The following is a 12,583-nucleotide window of genomic DNA, read 5'->3' as shown; positions in this document are numbered from 1 at the left end:
TCCACCAGGTCCATGATGGAAAATGCTATAAGAAGAAAAGTCCCATTCTGTATATTCCAACATATCCCTATTTACCAGGTTCTAGTTCCAAACAAGTGTCTTTTAAAAAGTTGTTAGCATGTACAAAAGTACATTAACTTCCCTTCCGTTCCCTTCTCTTCTCTCAAAGAAGCCTATCCAGCTAGTAACTCCTGCTGAATGCATTTACATTGCTGCTATTCTGTAATAAGTCAACTAAACACAAGACGAGATGTAAATATTCTGTTGAAAAGGTTTACAGAAGGAAACTGTAGAACTCCAGAAATCAGCGTGGCTAGATTATGGCTGGGTAAATGAATATACGGCATAGCACGCAACAGGCAGAAAAGACCCTCAGCAGTGTAGATTCAAGCAGTGATCCTTGGTTCAAGAATATATAAACTTTCTCCACTCACACAGCAGATCAGGACACATAAGAGGCAAAATGACCAGGTTAAAACTTATTTAGACACGCATACGCCAGTTCCAATTTGTTCTGTTCTAGACAGCATTTGAAGTTTAATTCCATAACCACATATGTTATGTTTATAACTACAAACCAGCATAGTTAATCTAGCTTTCTAAACAATGTAATCAATACCAGTTTGTTTTTGTCAAGCCCAAAGGGACATGCCACCAATAACATATTCTCTGTCCACAGCATGTAGCTTCCAAACATAGAAAAGGAAATTGTTATGGTCAGTTTATTAAGTCCCCTGCTTCCCCCATGCAATATTCATGTCTGATGATGTACATGGGCATATACTCTTCTAGGGGGAAAATCATCAATTAAACCACTCTTGCTAACAGCACTTTTGCAAGCATCTTTTAGAGAAGTTAAACATTTTAATCACACTGCTTTTGCTTCTAGTTTTAACTAACTAGAGCTTCTTGTTACAGCTGAACGGGGGGGGGGGAATTCTAATTAGTTTAAATGAAGGCTTGTTATTTCCCCCCACTAATATTCACTTTTTTAAAAAATTGAAAATACCCTTGTAACATTTGTATTAATTATATGGAAAAAACAAGCATTATAATCAAGAAAATAAAGAACAAGTTAATAGTTTATATCCAAATTCAGACAACCATTTCTGTTACAAAGCTGCAAAAAACGACTTTGTAATCAGATTTTTAATGCAATTAAATTTAGCTTCACTAAAATAGTAAATGAAAAAAGCCAGCCAAGATCAGTGAGATTCTTTGTAAGTACTGTATAGTAAAAATATTGCAATATTATGAAAGAGGCTAATGAATGCACTATTGAAACTTGTTCTCTCTTGTATCTAATTCCTTGCAATATGAATGCTGCTTTGTTTCTTTCTATACACACAAGCAAAAGAGCGAACTATCACCAGTGATTAGTATTTACAGTATCAGAAACATATAAAGATTTGACATTTGGCAGTACTCCTTCAAAGGGGCAATAATAGTGCACATTGTGAAATTAAAGTAATGTTCTCACCTTGACAGTCCACACCAGGATCACCCCAGAAAAGCTCCTGGCATTCATTACAGGTGCGTCCTCCAAATCCTGGCATGCATTGGCATTGCCCAGAAAACTGTTAATTCAAAGAAAGCACGAAAATTTGCTGAACAAGATGCATTTCACAAAGTGAACCTAACACGTACAATTTATTGGGTTATTACCACCATCTGTCAGCTGGCTGATCAGCATGCTGAATTAAATGTCCAAAGAGCTAAAAATGTAATTAGGTCATAGTTAGCTATCAGCATTAAGGTCACACCAGGACATGATATGGAAGATTGTAAGTAAGATCTCGCAGCTTTTTAAAAGTTAACTGGAGATTCAGATTGGTTTGTTAATCATGGGTTGTTTGATCATTGAACTGGGTCTATGGTATGTGTGTGTGTGTGTGTGTGTGTGTGAGAGAGAGAGAGAGAGAGAGAGAGAGAGAGAGAGAGGGAGAGAGAGAGACTGACTTTTCCTTGCACTGCTTTCCTTATGGAATAATGTCCCATCTTAAAGCTATTTTCCCCATGGGACGAAACAGGTTCTTATAGGTTTTGCCCAATAGGGCAAACAGCAGTTTTGTGTTTATGCTTTTCATTGGAAAAATGGTGCAGAGGAAAAGGTTAATCCCTCTCTAGTGTAACAGTAGTGATTTAAATTTCTCCCCTGTGCCACTTGCTGCTAATCTTTTAAAAAAGATTTACACCACATTTAGTTTGGTCCGTAGTATGCAATCTTATTTTCTATATAGATTCTCTGTCTTCTAGGGGATGGAACATTCATCATAACTTTCTTTTCCTTGCAACTACAGAAAATGACTAAACAATAGACCATTGTTCCTATTTCATATCTCACTCAGGATGAAGAACACTTTAGATAGTCTTACTGTGGCTTTTAACATTAACAGTTATAGAGTTTCCAAAGGGCTTACAATGATAAATATTATTTAATGCCTAAAAATATAGCATCATCTAATAAACCTCACCAACATGCAATTTTGCCCATCCTCCTCCCATTATTAATTACTCTTTTATGAACTTTGAATACTTGTAAAGGCTCAGTAAAAAAGAAAAAGCAAGTCAAATGTTACATCAATGATGGGAAAAGGCACTTGAAACATCACAAAATTCTTAAAGAGAAAGTCCAGTTAGGGTGCCATCCATCATGTGTGACAATTACACATACGCGTATTTTGTTGCATATACACATTGCTAGGAAGCCACAGTGCACAATGTTTCCTAGTGCAAATATCACTTCTATTGTATACAAATTACTGCACAGACATGCATTCTATAGATATAACCAGATGATGATGAACAGATGTTCATAAACCATGGTCCTAAACACATTTACTTCTAAATAGGTTTGCACTGATATGAATGGGTTTTACTGTGAATCATGGCCAGTTTGCATTGTTAGTTTTTGAGAATGTAAAGCTCATTGACTAGCTGAGTACCAAACTTGGCTGGCTAAGGCGAACAACAGGGAATATTCATCCAATTATTTCCAAGCTAATTGGGAGGGGGAAACTTCCATCTAGGGACTCTTAAACAGTCAGAATCATCTATAGCAGTGAAAAAGCCTTCTTACCTCATTACAAGATGAGCCAAAGGAACGTTCAGTATCACAGGCACACGGTTCACACCCAATCCCACTGGCCAATTTCCATGTGTTTGGGGCACAGTGGTCACAGTTCTGTCCAATCACATTAGGAAGACATTGGCACTGACCAGTTTCTTTCTCACACTCACAGTCTTCAGAGCTGTCACAACGCTCACGTACAGTTCCCAAGTAATTGCAGACACACTCTGGAGTGGAAGAGAGGCCAGGGTGATATGCTGCAGTATGCTTGTGTGAGAAGCAAGTCAACAAATTGAGAACTGTAAGAAGCTAACAGTCTTGCTGGGACAATGCAATCCAAACAGAACATGGAAAACTTACAACCATGTCTCTATAGCAGGGGTGAGGAACATATGGCACTAGTCCAGTTGTTGGAACTGCAACTGCCATCATCCCTAGCCAGCATAGCCAATGGTGAAAGATGATGGGAGTTGTAGTCAAGCAATATCTGGAGGGCCACATTGTTCCCCTTCCCTGCTTTAAAGACACTTGTGTAATTTCAAAAGATCCTAGGAATGGGACAAGTCTTGTGGACAGTAAAATATAATGGTGATACAATGATCTGGAACCTTTCCCACTTTGTCACCATAAAGTCAGAGCAAAGAGAAGTTGCTGGCTACTGGTCACAATTTATTGGTTTAAGTTTCTTCCCACATTCTATTCCAAAGGCCCAAGATGGGTTTCATTATCAGAACCATCTGGTGCGTTATCCCTAAAGACACTTCTGTGCCACTCAAAAGCTCACTTCCCTCATGTGTGAACATTAGCTCCTCCAACAAACTCACTTGCTTTAGGTCTTTCATTCTAGGGGACCTAAAGAGATCTCATGGACTAATTCAAAGGAACTGGACAAACAACTATTTCTCAGTATACATTTCCAACGTTTAAAATGGGAGTACCACTGATTCACTTTCGCAACTGTTTTCAACGGATTAATAAAATTAGGAAATGCTGTTACCACACTGACTCTTGGGATGGCTTAGTCTATACTTCTAAACATTTTTTAAAATGTTAGTTTCAAAGTCACACATTATAGCATAAAATGAAAATTGCAGAACAGCTTTTAAACTAATCTGCCCTAACTTGGTATCCTCTAGATGTGTTGGACTACAACTCCCATCCTAAACTGTAGCTCAGTGCAGACAAGACTGAGATGCCATTAATGGGTGGTTCTTCTGACTGGGTGGAAGGGTGCTCAACCTGTTCTGGAAGGAGTTGCTCTCCCCTTGAAGGAGCAGGTTCATAGCTTGGAGGTTCTTGTGGAGCCATCTCTGTTACTTGACACTCACGTGGCCTCAGTGGCACAGAGTGCCTTCTGCCAGCTTCAGCTGGGGGCCCAGCTACATTCCTATCTGGACAGGGATAACCTCATTTCAGTAATCTGGTAATCTCCAAGTTAGATAACTGCAATGCACTCTACCTGGGCCTGCCCCTTGAAGACTGTTCAGAAGCTGCAGCTTGTGCAAAATGCAGCAGCCAGATTAATAACCAGGACCAGAAAGTCTGAGCACATAAGACCAATTCTGGACCACTTGCATTGGCTGCCTGTATGTTTCTGAGCCCAATTCAAGGTTCTGGTTTTAAAGCCTTACATGGCTTGGGACCACAATGGAGCTTCTCTCCAGTACTGAATCTACCTGGACATTACGACCAATGCCTGAGATCTTCCTCAAAGTGCCACTTCCAAAGGAGGCCAGAAGGTAGCAATAAGTGAGGCCTTTTCAGTGATGCCCCTCTGGTTATGGAATGACCAGAGGCCTGCCTCACGCCAACACTCCTGTCTTTTCAGTAACAGGTTAAGACTGTCCTCTACCCCCAGGCATTTAACGGCATATGATGGGGCATTTATGTCAGCTGTCTTAACAGGTCTAGTATTTTATTGAAATTGTTTTTAGCTGTTTAAATTGTTTTAAATTTTGTATAATGAAATTTAATGCTGTATTTTATGATATTGTGAATTGTCCAGAGGGCTTCAGCTCTTGGGCAGTACAGCAATGAAATAAATCATCATCATTCCAAGCCAGCATGGCCATGCTGGCTGTGGACATTGGGAGTTGTAATCCAACATATCTGGAAGGTGGCAGTTTGGGGAAGGCTGTTTTAAACACACACAGGCACACATATGCACACACATTTTTTTTGCTGACAAGTAGCCACTGTCTCATATGCATAAAATATTATGCCGCAATAAAGGTCTTAAATTTTAAGTTGCCACGAGATTCTCTGTTGTTTTCCCCTAATCTCCTACCTCTCCCCCCCCAAATGAGTTTTCAGAAATCCACCCCTTCTGCACCATAGTAGGAATGTTTCTGTAAACAAAAGACTAGCCCTTTCCCCCCACAAAGCCTAAGGGGCAGCAGGAATCAGCTGGGACTATTCTCTTGATAAGAGGGAAACAATGAATGCTAACAAGAAAGCCATTCCTCTCACAAAAGCCTAATCTTTTCAGGATATGCAGAAGCTACTGATTAGGCAGGAGTCCTTTTTTTCAGTTGAAGAGCCACTATTTCAAACACATCCCTCTGCATGCGGAAGATTACCTTGAAGTAATTAAGTTTCTAGTATTAGGTTAAATCCAAAAGGCTCACAACCGGCAGCGGCCAATTCAGACTAGCTTGGAGTTATCTGTTGACCTTCAATGAAGTGTCAATCTTCCAATATGTGTATTCTCAGCATTTGCTGCACCAAAAAAATATCCTAGTGCAAGAGTGGCTAGATGGCAGATTGGGTGTGGAAGGACCATGAGCTTTTCTCAATAGGCAAAGCAAATTCCTGGGCTTAGTATTCTTTAATTCTAAGCCTATGTCTAAGCACTAGGTTCAAGTTGATGGATCTCAGGGCCTGAAGTCTGCCCAGCCTTGCCTTAGGGTTTCAAAGACAAGTGAAATTTGCCAAGGTCAGCAGCAGATGCCTCCCTCCACTTACTTCTACAATCCTGTTGAAGAGCCTGTCCATAATAACCATGTTTACACAGTTGGCAGTTTTCACCCTCAGTGTGATACAAGCACTTCAGGCACAATCCAGTCCTCTTGTCACAAGCTTCTGGATCACTTGAGTCAATATTGTTGTTGCACTGGCAGGGCTGGCAATTCCCACCGACATCTTCAGGATTTCCAAAGAAACCAGAAGCACATTCCCCACATCTGCTCCCTGTTCATCAAGAGAATCAAAGAAAGAACATAGGAAGCTGTGCATTGGTCCATCTAGTGCAGTATTGTTGACACTGACTGGCAGCGGATCTCCAGGGTTTCAGGCAAGAACCTTCTCCCTCCCCCATCTGGAGATGTCAGGGATTGAACCTAGGACCTTCTGCATACAAAGCATGTGTGGCTCACACTGAGCCACAGCCCCTCACTGACATGTAAATCATTAGCTGAAAAGGAAAGCATGGAAAATAGAAAGAGACAACTCAGGGTGCTGAGAAACAGGATGGAAGGAGAAACTGTTAACACAATAAACAAGAGAGGAAAGGCAACTGGAGGACCTTCCTGGGAGGCTATTAAGTTACAGAATGATTAATTTCAAAGGAGAAATAATAACTTAGACTAATTGAGAACCTAGCCCTTTGTCACAGGCTTCAAAACCTACTTGTTATCTCTCTATCTCACTGAAAATATTTCCAAGCTGCCATAAAGCATAACTTAGACTGACCATTATTCATGACCAATTATTCAACCCATTATTCATTGGGTTGGATCCAGATTTAGTCCTACTTAGAGTAGTCCCACTGAAATCAATAAGACAAGTTACTCATGTTTTCAATGGGTCTTCTGTCCTCTCACTTCAAGGTCCATTCACCTTTAGTCTTATTTTTAAAATGCCTTCCTTTTTATGCAACTCTGATCCTCATGAGACAATGATGTAAGAAAAAAAAAAGCAGGAAGATCAAAGTTTTGGATAGGACCCATCTCTCATTCTTTGTAAAGCATCATATACATGGATGGCACTGTGTCATTGTTATTATTAATATGAGAAGCAGTCCTAAAATTGAGCCACACAATTAAGAATCTAAATGATGTAAAGTATTACGCATGGTAATAATCAAAACATGCATGTTCACAGACTCACCACCCATACAAATTAAGGGCATTAGGTACACTTCATTTCAGGAGATCCTTTATTTTACCTTTATATCCCTTTTCACAGACACACACCACCTGGAGTGTAATACGGTCTTGATAACAGCCACTGGCAAACTGGCGGTCACTTTCTGGTCCATCTGGACAAGGACAAGGACGGCAGTGATCTCCGGATCCCAAGACAGGATCTCCATAATAACCACCAAGGCACCTAGTTTTATAATGCAAAAGTCTGTTAGGATTACCCAAGGAATATATTTGCATAACCAAAATGGGCAAGTAACTGCCAATAGCAGTTCTAATTTTCCACACACACACCAGCTGAATAACGCTATTTTACAGATATTTTCATTGGCTCTCGCTTGTTGTTAATGGAAGGAGTGCCAAGCCAGACCAATTCATTTTCACATGCCACTTTAGTTCACAAGCAAGTGTGGATTTCTGGAAAGTTTCTGCAAGGAAATACAATCTTAATACTTTACAGCACAGAATGATGCTAGTTTCTTAAACTGTTTCTCTAAGCATCTACAAAAGCCCTCCATACATATGCAGCAAGTCCAGCTCTACATTCCTAACCAGCTCTGTACATGACCCTAGATCAAGCCAGTGGAGTAATTTTTGGTCCTAATATTGGCAGGTAAAATGTGTTTCTACCATGTGAAGAGCTGCTCAACCTTCTTTTGCCTCATCCCAACCCCCTGATTCATCCAGAAATAACATGCTCGTTCTTGTGCAGTCTTTGAAATGCAAATACCAACAAACTATGTACCCACCAAAAGTTACTCTCTTTTGAAAGCCGTAATTCATTCAGTTTTCCTGTTGCCCTCATTTAGCTCATAACATCGCTATTTTGGAACAAACACCAGCTTTTCCAATAATTCACAACTGATACATTCAGTATAATGGTGCAAAATAGCATTTTGTCAAATCAGGCCTAATTCTACTATATAACTCTAAATTCAAATGTTATCTGTGCTTATATATACTACAAGCACAGATAACGAAATCTGTATGTACAAATTCTACACAGAGTTCACCTTCTCACCACACTATTCCAGATTTATAGTACAATCCTATATCTACTCAGAAGCAAATGCCATTGAGTTCAATGGGACTTACTCCCAAATATGTGTACATAGGATTGCAGCCTTAGTTTCTCTTCTTTCTGCAAAGATATGTTCTCGCTTACAAATTCTGCAATTCTGTAAGTCAAAACAAAAACAAAAACAAAAAAGGCCTCATAAAAAGGTAGGCAGTTGAGGTACAGTGCTTAAGCTGGAAAACCATTCTACATGTGGGAGTGTGCAAACCCAAGGTTCATTCGCATTAATCAGACAGGAATCAGAGCACTGATAAGAGCGGCTTGTGGAGATAAATCCATTTGACTTACAAAACATCCCATGGAAATTGCAACCTAAATAAGTGGGTTAGAACGGAGCATTTCAGAGTGCAGCATGAAAAAGTCTTGCTTGAAAAAAATAATATTTCATTTAACATATGTTCCAGTTCACTTAAAGAGAAACCCTACCTTTCACAGTTGTGGCCAGAGGTGTGATCACGGCAGTTCAAGCATTGTCCACTATATGGATCACAATCATCTGCATGGCCATTGCACTGGCAGGGTTGGCAGCTTGGAAATCCCCAGTAACCAGGCAAACATCTGTCACACTGCCGGCCATATATTCCATGGAAACAGTGGCACTGTCCAGTCTCCGGGTGGCAAAACGCATTAACAGAAGCTTGGGCATGGCACTCACAAGCTAAAAAAGTAAATAAAAAATACACCATATCTTGAAACTGGATACATTGCCTACATTCATATAGCTATGATGCTAGGATCTGAAGTCTCAATTTACTTAAAAATAAACAACATATTTTCTTCTTCTTCTTCTTCCTTTCAGTAACTTACTGAGCAAGGTTAGATAGCAACAACTTATTATTATTATTATTATTATTATTATTATTATTATTATTATTATTATTATTATTCGCATCTCCCCTATGAGGGAAGGTTACATCAACTGGGATTGTTTAACGTGGAGAAAAGGAGGCTAAGGGGAGACACGATAGAGATGTACAAAATTATGCATGGTGTGGAGAATGTGGATAGGGAGACATTTCTCTCCCTCTCTCAAAATACTAGAACCCGGGGTCATCCCATGAAGCTGATTGGTGGGAGATCCAGGACGAATAAAAGGAAGTACTTCTTCACACAGCACATAGTTAAATTATGGAACTCACTACCACAAGACGTAGTGATGGCCACCAATTTAGATGGCTTTGAAAGGGGGTTGGATAAATTCATGGAGGAGAATGCTATCAATGGCTACTAGTGCTAATGACTATGTGCTACCTCCCGTATCAGAGGCATAAGCCTATATACACCAGTTGCTGAGGAACATGGGAGGGAGGGTGCTGTTGCACCATGTGCTGCTTGTTCATCCCTGGCCGATGGCTGGTTGGCCACTGTGTGAACAGAGTGCTGGACCGGATGGACCCTTGGTCTGATCCAGCATCAGGGTCCTTCTTATGTTCTTATTAGCCATTCTTATTGGAATAAAGTAACAACCTACATTTGCATCCACTCGGTCCAAATCCAAAGGTTCCAGGAGCACATTTGTCACATCTTCTTCCAACAACATTTGGCCGACACTGGCAATTGCCTCCATTAGGATCACATACAGAACTTAATGAGCCTTGTGGGTCACACTGGCAAGCTAAGAAAAAAGGCAAAGACACAGGCTTTGCAGATGTTACAAATGCAGACATGTAGACCATACAGGCAGCAATAGTACTTTACAAGCTGCTATTGTGCTAATAAAGGACTGATCTGTGCAGAACTGATAGGACAGAAATTAGTGGTACAAACATCATCATTAGATAGCACTAGTTCCAGTCCTTTTGACAGAAAAGAATGAGTGGAAATTATGTCTGGATTTGGAGGAATTGTGTAGCTTTTAGGACTAAGTTGGGATATAAGCAGAATATAGTATAGCTGGAAAACTTTTATTTATTCTCCAAGTTAATTGATTAATTGAATGAAGGATTGTTTGGGATTTAAATGGGCACACGTTTTAAAAGACTGCACATTTACTCCCTTACCCTATCCAGCCAGTATTTGATTCAGATGTTTTGTCTTTGATCTATGGGGCTGTTCAGACGTTATGCTAACCCATGGTTTGTTGTGCAGTTGCCCCACAATTTCCTCCTAGTTATCTGCAGTCCCAGTTTGGGAAGCCTACTTACATAGCGCTGTCTCATGCAACAGAGCTGAGATACTAAAAATCATATTCCTGCAAACATCAGTCATAGGTGTTTTAACAACACTCCTGCTGTTCTCCAGGCAGCGATATCTTTGAAAGGTTTCCCAGGCGCTGTTAGTCGTTACATCATCACCTCTGCCTCCAACAGTGAACATGTCCAGTGATTTGCAAAATGGCATGAGAACAAGCTGTGAAATGAATTTAACAAGTATGTCTATTTATCAAGCTCTATGTAAAATATAGTGCCATCAACGTTTTCCAGAACAGCTGCAAGATTATCTTTTAAAATCCTCTGGAGGAGTCTTGATCAGAGGATGACCTAAAACACCTGAACTGAACATCGTTGAGAAGCTGTCTGTTTCAAAGGGACCTTGAGGTGAACCAAGCGAATCCTGAGCTCTCTGGAGAGACAGCTGCTGACCCTCCCCCTCAAGATACATTTGGTCTCCTCTTGTGTTCAGAGGCCGCCACTGAGTAACCACCTAGCCCCAGGGAGTACACAGGCCTAAATTTTCAGGTTCAGCTGGCTGCTAAATAGAGAAGTGCCTGCCTGTGGAAAAAAGGACTCCTGATGAGTAAAATGTATACTCATGAGCAAGGCTCTGCTTACAAGCAAACCATTCCTCAAGTGGTACTAACGGTGGGCCGCTGTGCTCTTGACGGGGCTTCAGTTCTTGGTACAGAGTGCTGGAACAATGTCGGTTTGTACCAGTTCCCAGACTCCTGCCTTGCATTTTCCTGGTAACCTTGCTGTTCTCTGCACCTTCCTGTGATTGGACTGCCTATCATCGTACCTTTGGTTCTAATCCTGACTAGCTCCCTGGAGCACTGTCCTTGAACCCACATAAATAGGACAACAGCAGAGTACTTTGCTGGTTTTCTCAACCTTATCTCATAATACCTTAGAGGCATAGTTCTCCCTGACATGCATAATCTTTGGTAGATTTTAGCAACAGTTACATATATATGGACACAACTATTCCCTCCCTCACAACTTTGTGAGTGAAGTGCAAGGGAATCTATTCTCCCTCCCTTCCTGCCTGTTGGTACACAGATGTTCACACTTTATGCCAGGCATACTGGAATTAATCAAGACTTTCTGTGCCTCGTGGGGAGGTATCCATTCACCCTGCACCTCTTAAAGCTGTCCCTACATGCAGGCTGCTCTTGTTAAGAGCCATGCCCTTGGAGAAGGATGGATTTAGCTAAACAATTTAGCTAAAAATAATATGCACTTACTGAATCAATGAGTGTGTATGGATTTTCCACCTCGGTATTTAAGGAGTACTGTGGCAGCTCCAAGCGAACAGTGTAATTCAGCCCCTTTTCAAAGCATATTGGACGTGGAAGGACTACATACCTGAATTTACAAGAGGAGATAACATCCACAAAGAAAAGAGAATGTTAGTGATAAAGTTTGCAAGAAGCAGTGAGGTAGTAACATAAAATTTGAGACTGATGGTTATATGAAATCAAGCCTTTCCTTTTTCCTCTACCTTCAAACCTCCTTTTTCCTCTACTCTTTATTTTTCTTTAATTTCATCCTGCTATAGTTATACTCACCTTGAACCTGGAGATAATGATACCTCTTGATTGTCATCATCAGGAACTGTATTGCCACATCTGCTGCTAGTCGGAATTCTGCCGGGCCGATATACAGTGATACTAGCTTTTTCCCATTGATCTGGTAACTGGGGAAAATTCGTCCATGTTAATTGTTCTGTACTCAAAGTGCTCTACATGGATATGAACCAATTTTGTCTGATGCAGGAATTGGGACTATATAAGCAATAAATGTTAGGTTGAAATACTATGTGTGCTTACTTTGGACTAAGCCTCATTGAACACAGTGCTCTGGTTCATAAGTAATGCCAATAAATGGATTAAACAGTCCATGAACTGGCAGAATCACACGAGACCTGCCTCCTACCAGCTTGCCACTTTCGCTTTGCATCAGCTTGCTGAAGCAACCTAGGAATGCCCATACCTCAGTTGTTAGTCATGACATCTGAACCCAGCACTCTGGGTTGTGGAAGATTAAACAACCAAAAGTTTTAACCCACTAACAAATCATGGGTTTAAACAATGCATGGTTTGTCATTACATGTGCGCTGGACCTACGGGACTTCTTT

At 40.6% G+C, this 12,583-nt stretch overlaps 1 protein-coding gene across 1 annotated transcript in view; it reads right to left on the bottom strand.

Moving 5' to 3' along the window:
- Window positions 1–12,583, bottom strand: part of LAMB1 (laminin subunit beta 1) — a 75,167-nt gene that overhangs the window by 29,852 nt on the left and 32,732 nt on the right. Inside the window, exons 15-23 of the mRNA XM_063134141.1 lie at window positions 12,015–12,142; window positions 11,691–11,811; window positions 10,435–10,639; window positions 9,762–9,905; window positions 8,717–8,948; window positions 7,236–7,399; window positions 6,035–6,259; window positions 3,080–3,297; window positions 1,481–1,577 (exon numbers count right to left, since the gene is read on the bottom strand). Of these exons, the coding sequence (XP_062990211.1) occupies window positions 1,481–1,577; window positions 3,080–3,297; window positions 6,035–6,259; window positions 7,236–7,399; window positions 8,717–8,948; window positions 9,762–9,905; window positions 10,435–10,639; window positions 11,691–11,811; window positions 12,015–12,142 (1,534 nt within the window). The remainder of the gene's footprint in view (window positions 1–1,480; window positions 1,578–3,079; window positions 3,298–6,034; window positions 6,260–7,235; window positions 7,400–8,716; window positions 8,949–9,761; window positions 9,906–10,434; window positions 10,640–11,690; window positions 11,812–12,014; window positions 12,143–12,583) is intronic.

This window comes from Elgaria multicarinata, chromosome 9, assembly GCF_023053635.1.
Source record: "Elgaria multicarinata webbii isolate HBS135686 ecotype San Diego chromosome 9, rElgMul1.1.pri, whole genome shotgun sequence".
Lineage (NCBI taxonomy): Eukaryota > Metazoa > Chordata > Lepidosauria > Squamata > Anguidae > Elgaria > Elgaria multicarinata.
This window is presented reverse-complemented; position numbering and strand designations above follow the sequence as displayed.